This window comes from Parus major, chromosome 21 (assembly GCF_001522545.3).
Source record: "Parus major isolate Abel chromosome 21, Parus_major1.1, whole genome shotgun sequence".
Taxonomy (NCBI): domain Eukaryota; kingdom Metazoa; phylum Chordata; class Aves; order Passeriformes; family Paridae; genus Parus; species Parus major.
This window is the reverse complement of record NC_031789.1, coordinates 6,110,996-6,117,912: the sequence shown is the minus strand read 5'-3', so window position 1 is coordinate 6,117,912 and position 6,917 is coordinate 6,110,996. Positions and strand designations below refer to the sequence as shown.

The window sequence follows — 6,917 nt, the reverse complement described above, 5'->3', positions numbered from 1 at the left end:
TCCATTTTGGATGGGTCCATTCTGGGGGGTTTGTCTGCCCTAAATACACCTGAAGGCCCTTCAGGAAACAGATGACCTCAGTCCCAGAAATTCGGGTTCCAAACCCCTCCTGTCCCTTCATCCCCCTCGGAATCACCAAAATTTGGGTTATTTTAGCAACACCTGCAGCTCCACCTGCATCCAGATCCAAATTTCAGCTCCTTTCCCTTTATTCCTCTTGGAATCACCCAAAATTTGGGTTATTTTAGGCAAAACCTGCATCCAGAGCCAAATTTTGAGCTACTCTTCCTTTGTTCCCCTCAAAACCACCCAAAATTTGGGTTATTTTATCTCCACCTGGATCCAGATCCAAATTTCAGCTCCTGTTTAGGAGTTCAGGGGCCTCAATCCCAGAAATTCAGATTCCAAACCCCTCCTGTCCCTTCATCCCCCTCGGAATCACCCAAATTTGGGTTATTTTAGCACAACCTGCATCCAGATCCAACTTTCACCTCCTTTCCAGGAATTCAAGAGCCCAAATCTCAGAAACTGGGGTCCCAAACCCCTCCTGTGCCTTCGCTCCCCTCGAAATCACTTTTCATTCTTCCCATTTGGTCTGGAAAATGTTTTTGTTTTTTTGCCTCTGGAGCCCCAAGGAGGCGTCGGGAGAAGCGAGGAACCCGCAGGGATCCCTCCGAGCCTTTCCCGCTGGAACGGGAGCGACGTTCCCACCGAAATTCCTCCCTTTTGGGCGGAAAAAGCAGGAGGAGGACCTACCCCGGGTGGTGCCCCCCGGCAGCCGGGCTGGGAGGAGAGCAGAGGATTCCATGAGGGAATCTCTGATTCTGGGAATGCCTCAGGGATTATGGAGCATGAGCCAGGCCTAAGAGACAGACAACACTTTTCAGCGGGGAGATAACGAGGGGAAAAATGGGGATTGTTTGGGATTTTTGGGAGGGAGCTGCCCGGGGATGCTGGAATTCCAGAAAAAACCTGGGAAGGGAGGAAATGAGGGTTGTTTTTCCCGGCAGAAATGGTGGAATTCCAGGCCTGGCGCTGTCACCAAGACACAGGGAGAGCCGCGGGAATTCTCCGAGGTTCCGGAGGTTTTCCCGTGGGAAAGGGGGAACCGCCTGAGCCCGGCTCTGGAGCAGAGCCCCAGGAGCAGAAAATTGGGGTCCAAACCATTCCTGTGCCTTCATTCCCCTCAGAATCACCCAAATTTGGGTTATTTTAGCACCACCTGCAGCTCCACCTGCATCCAGAGGCAAATTCCAGCTCCTGTCCCTTCATCCCCCTCAGAATCTTCCAAACTTTGATTATTTTAGGCAAAACCTGCATCCAGAGCCAATTTTGGAGCTCCTGTCCTTTCATCCCGCTCGGAATCACCCAAAATTTGAATTATTTTAGCAACACCTGCAGCTCCCCCTGCATCCAGAGCCAAATTCCAGCTCCTGTCTGGGAGTTCACGAATTCCAATCCCAGAAAATTGGGTTCCAAATCCCTCCTGTGCCTTCATCCCCTTCATAATCCTCCAAAATTTGGGTTATTTTAGGCAACACTCACAACTCCACCTGCATCCAGATCCAAAATTCAGCTCCTGTTCCTTCATCTCCTTGGAATCTCCCAAAATCTGGGTTATTTTAGCAAAACCTGGATCCAGAGCCAAATTCCAGCTCCTGTCCCTTCATCCCGCTCGGAATCACCCAAAATTTGGGTTATTTTAGGCAAAACTCACAACTCCACCTGCATCCAGAGGCAAATTCCAGCTCCTGTTCCTTCATCTCCCTCAGAATCACCCAAAATTAGGGTTATTTTATTTCCGCCTGGATTCAAATCCAAATTCCAGCTTCTGTCTGGGAGTTCTGGAGCCTCAGTCCCAGAAATTCGGGTTCCAAATCCCTCCTGTCCCTTCATCCCCCTCGGAATTCTCCAAACTTTGGGTTATTTTAGCTCCACCTGGATCCAGAGCCAAATTCCAGCTCCTGTTCCTTTATCCCTCTCGGAATCACCCAAAATTTGGGTTATTTTAGCTCCACCTGGATCCAGACCCAAATTCCAGCTGCTGTCCCTTCATCCCTCTTGGAATCACCCAAAATTTGGGATATTTTGGCACTGCCTGCAGCTCCCCCTGCATCCAGAGGCAAATTCCAGCGGCTGTAGCCGGCAGCAGCAGGAAATTCCTGGTGCCAGCTCAGCTTCCCGGGAACATTTTTGGGGATGAGTCAGGATCCTCCCGGCTGGGAGGAGGCAGCGGAGCCGGAATTCCAGCCCGCAGCTCCTCCCGCATTCCCGTCCTCATTGCAGCGCCCAGAAACTCCAAATATTCCCACATTCCACAAGGAAAAAAAAGAGGAAATTAAAAATCTCCGTGGTTTGAGGATGAGGAATTCAGCCCTCTCCCTTCCCTTTGGAATTTCCTCTTTTTGTGCTTCTCTTCATTTAAATACAGATTTTTTGGGGGGGGTGCAACTTCTCCTTAAATTTAAATTGGATTGAAATGGAAATTAAATAATTCAATAATAATAAAAAATTAATTATTAATAATATATAATATCTATAACATATATAATATAAAAATATAATATAATTAATATAATGAACAAATAATAATAATTTTAATAACTTAAATAATTTATTTAAATTTAAATTAGGGTTAAATTTGGGGAATTTTCTAGCGAGTTTAGATCGATTTTTTTTTTTATTTTTAAATTTTTTAGCTGCAGCACAGATGCCGATAAATCCCAAATCCAAGCCCAAATCCAAGATGAGGAAAACCTGGGGGAGTTTTTTTCTTTTTTCTTATTTTTTGGGGAGGGGGATTAAATCTTTTGTAGAACTCCGTCCATTCAATCTAGGTTTGGGGTTTTTTTCAATTCCTGGGGGTTTTTCCAGGAATTTTCAGGAATTCTGAGCAGCGAGGGAAACAGGGAAAGGAAGAAGCCTCGTCTCGCTCCAGCTCTTATTACACAACCTGAATTATGAAATTTCAGGAGGTTTTATTGGTCTGGGCTGCATCAGCTCCAGCACAGCAAAATCCTGACATTAAACTCCAAATTCAGCCCCAAAATTTGCTTTGGAATAAAAATCCGAACTTTGCTTCGCGCTCCTCGTTTTCCAAACGCGGCCCTGACCCCCCGGAAACCTCTCGGGTTTAATAAATGGAGATTCTGCTCATTTTCCTCATTTGATTCCATGGAGTTTTGGTTGATATTTTGATTTTTGCGGTTTCTGGGGATCACTTGGAACACGGGGATTTGGATTGAGCTGAGGAGAACGCGGCTGAGACCTGGAATTCCCGTGGGATGCGTCAGCCTCCCCCTTGCGCGGAATTTCAATGGAATTTTTTGAGGTTTTGGGGTTTTTTGTTTGATTTTCTGATTTTTTTTAAAAAATTCATCCTCTCCTTTTCCCAGCCACTTTTCCAAAGCTTCGGGAATGCTGGGAAATGACAAAGCCATTCACAAAGGAAGGAATTCCATACTTTTGGTCAGTTCTAGGGATCTCTTTACACCGTAAAACCAGACAGAGAGGGGCCAGGCTTAAAATGGGATTTGGGATTTGTCCCGGTCCAGTGATCCCAGTTCCAACAATCCCAGTTCCAGTGATTCCTAATCCAGTGATCCCACTTCCAACAGTCCCAGTGATCCCAGTTCCAACAATCCCAGTTCCAGTGATTCCAGTTCCCATGATCTCGAATACAGCAATCCCTGTCCCAGTGATCCCAGTTCCAACAATCCCTAATCCAACAATCCCATTTCCAGCATTCCCAGTCCCAGCGATCCCAGACTGGTTTCTCTCCCGTGGGCCGACCCATCCCACGGATCCCATCCCACGGATCCCATCCCGGTGATCCCATCCCACAGATCCCATCCCGGTGATCCCATCCCGCGTACCTGTGCAGGGCTCTCAGCCAGACCGGATCATGTCCCGGCAATCCCCGCTCCCTCCTTCGGAACCCTCCGAATTCCAGCCGGGATCGCTCCCCGGGTTCCGGAGCAGGAGTGGCGGGGCTCAGGTGTGTTTATACCGAGCCTGGGCTGCCCTTCCTGCTCCTCCAGCCCTTCCCCATCCTCTGAATCATCCCGGCACAAACAGCCTGGAATGCTGCCAGAGGGGACCCGGCCGCGGGAAAACAGGGACTGATCCCTCCCTGCAGCCATGGGAATTCTGCTTTCCAGGGGTTTCCAAAATGATCCATCCATTTTCATAATTGATCCCTCTTTTCCAGGCTGGGAAATTCCATTTTTCAAGGTTTTTTTTTTACATATCTAGAATTTATCCCTATTTTCCAGGCTGGGAAATTCCATTTTTCAGGGTTTTTTTTTTACATATCTAGAATTTATCCCTCTTTTCCAGGCTCGGAAATTCTGCTTTCCAAAATTTCCTCTCATTTTCCATCCATTTTCAGAATTTATCCCTCTTTTCGAGGCTGGGAAATTCTATTTTTCAGGATTTTTTTTACATTTTCCATCATCTATCCCTCTTTTCCAGGCTGAGAAATTCCATTTTTCAAAAAATATTTTCAAAATATTTTTTTATTTTAAATACTTAAAATATTTTAAATATTTTCCACCATCTATCCCTCTTTTCCAGGCTGGGAAATTCTGTTTTCCTTTTTTTTTTTTTTTTTTCCCCTGTTATTTTCCATCAATTTCCATCATTGATCCCTTTTTGCCAGGCTGGGAAAATTCATTTTTCAGAGTTTTTTTTACATTTTCCAGAATTTATCCCTCTTTTCCAGACTGGGAAATTTTATTTTTGAGGGGTTTTCGAAATTTTCTGTCATTTTCCATCAATTTTCATCATTGATCCCTCTTTCCCACTGGGAAATTCTATTTTTGAGGGGTTTTTCTTTAATATTTTCCATCATTTATCCCTCTCTTCCAGCCTGGGAAATTCTGCTTTCCAAAATTTCCTGTCGTTTTCCATCCATTTCCATCATTTATCCCTCTTTTCCAGGCTGGGAAATTCCATTTTCCAGGGTTTTTTTACATTTTCCCGAGGATCAGGAGTGGCGCTGTTATTCCCAGGAGGAGAAGACATGATCCAGAGGCAGCTGGAGCCATGGAATGCTGCTGGGGAAGGAGGAAATCCTGGAATCATGGAAATCCCATCACAAAAGGGTGGGAATCCAATCCAGTCACTCTCCCAGCACTAAACCCAAGGAATTCCCCAAAGGAACAGGGAATTCCAGAGATCCTTGGAGATGGTGAGGAAAATTCCCCGAGGAAAATCCCTCTCCATGTTCCTTGGAGGCCCTGCAGGAATTGGGGTCTGGAAATGATTCCCTCCCTAAAAATTGAGAAATTGGGAAAAATCCCATCTGGAATTGCTTCGTGTCCCTAAAAATCTGCAAAAGAAAGGAACTGGGGTCTGGAATTGCCTTCTCTGCTGGTGGCTCTCCCTGGAAGAGATGGAGAGGAAAAGTCCCAAGGAAAATCCCTCTCCATGTTCCTTGAAAGCCCCTGGCAAATCCTGGAATTCTCTGGGAGAGATGGAGAGGAAAATTCCCCATAAAAATTCCTCTCCAGGCCTCTGCAGATCCTGGAATGCTTCGGGAGAGATTAAGAGGAAAATTCCTGAAGAAAATCCTTCTCCATGTTCCTTGGAGGCCCCTGGCAGATCCTGGAATTCTCTGGAAGAGATTGAGAAGAAAATTCCCAATGAAAATCCCTCTCCTGCAGCCCCTGGAATTCCCTGAGAGAGACTGAGAGGAAAATTCCCAATGAAAATCCTTCTCCAGGCCCCTGGAGCCCCTGGAATTCCCTGGCAGAGATTTGCTGGAATTCCCAGGCCATCCAGAGGGAACGTGGGGCTTCCTAAGGGAAGGTTGGGAGAATCCCAGGACAGAAACAGGGAATGGTTTGGGGTTGGGAAAGGCCTCCAAGCCCATCCAGGGATTCCTGGAGGTCCCTCTGGAGCCTTTTCCCGGTTCATTCCCGGTTTTCACCAGCAGCGAGGGAAGGAGGTTGGGAGCTCTCCCAACATTTTAATTGTCCCGGTGAGAATCCCGTGCCGGTTCCGGGGGATGAATCACTTCCCGCTGTGCGCTGACGGCTTTGGGAATGACCTTGGGAATGCCCTTGGGAATGCGGTGTCAGAGCCTGGGAATGGCGCCAGGGCCCTCGTGCTCCTCCTCTCCCGGATTTCCTTCCGTAACCAAATCCTCTGGCCCTCTGCTGGCAGAATTCCTGCTTTTCCAGCCCTGGATCCATGGGAATTCCTCAGAGCCAAAAGATTCCTTGTTCCTTCTTTTCCAGCCCTGGATCCATGGGAATTCTCACAGCCAAGGGATTCTTCATTCCTGCTTTTCCAGAAGTGGATCCAAGGGAATTCCTCAGAGCCAAAAGATTCCTGGTTCCTCCATTTCCAGCTCTAGATCCATAGGAATTCCTCACAGCCAAAGAATTCCTCATTCCTGCTTTTCCAGCCCTGGATCCATGGGAATCCTCACAGCCAAGGGATTCCTTGTTCCTGCTTTTCCATCCCTGGGAATCCTCAGAGCCAAGGGATTCCTCATTCCTGCTTTTCCAGCCCTGGATCCATGGGAATTCCTCACCCCGCACCGGGCGTGGTTTGCACTGCCCAGAGCAAATCCAGGAAGGACGAGTTGGAATTCCAAGGAATCCCACAAATCCCAGAAAATAATTCCACCTCCCTCTCTTCCAATGAATCTTCCAGGTCTTGATTGGTTCTTGAAGGAACAAAGTGAAAAATCAAGAGGAAAAAATCCACTCCGACCCTTCCGAGGGAACGCCCCAGCCGGCCTGGGAATGCCAAAGTCAGTTTTTAAGGAAGAGAGAATGAATTTGTCCAGAGAAATTCCAAGATTTGATCCATGAGAATGGAAAAGAAATTGCTCCAAGATCTAACAGAGAGGTCCAGGATCCGGATCCAAACCAGGCTCGAGTGCTGCTGCTCCTGGGAATGCCAAA

At 47.1% G+C, this 6,917-nt stretch overlaps 1 protein-coding gene across 1 annotated transcript in view; it reads right to left on the bottom strand.

The window, feature by feature from the left end:
• RNF223 (ring finger protein 223) overlaps window positions 1–2,369 on the bottom strand; it is a 5,043-nt gene extending 2,674 nt beyond the window's left edge. Inside the window, exon 1 of the mRNA XM_015648175.3 lies at window positions 757–2,369. Coding sequence (XP_015503661.1) covers window positions 757–808 — 52 coding nt within the window. The 5' untranslated portion in view covers window positions 809–2,369. The remainder of the gene's footprint in view (window positions 1–756) is intronic.
• Window positions 2,370–6,917: the final 4,548 nt, after the last annotated feature.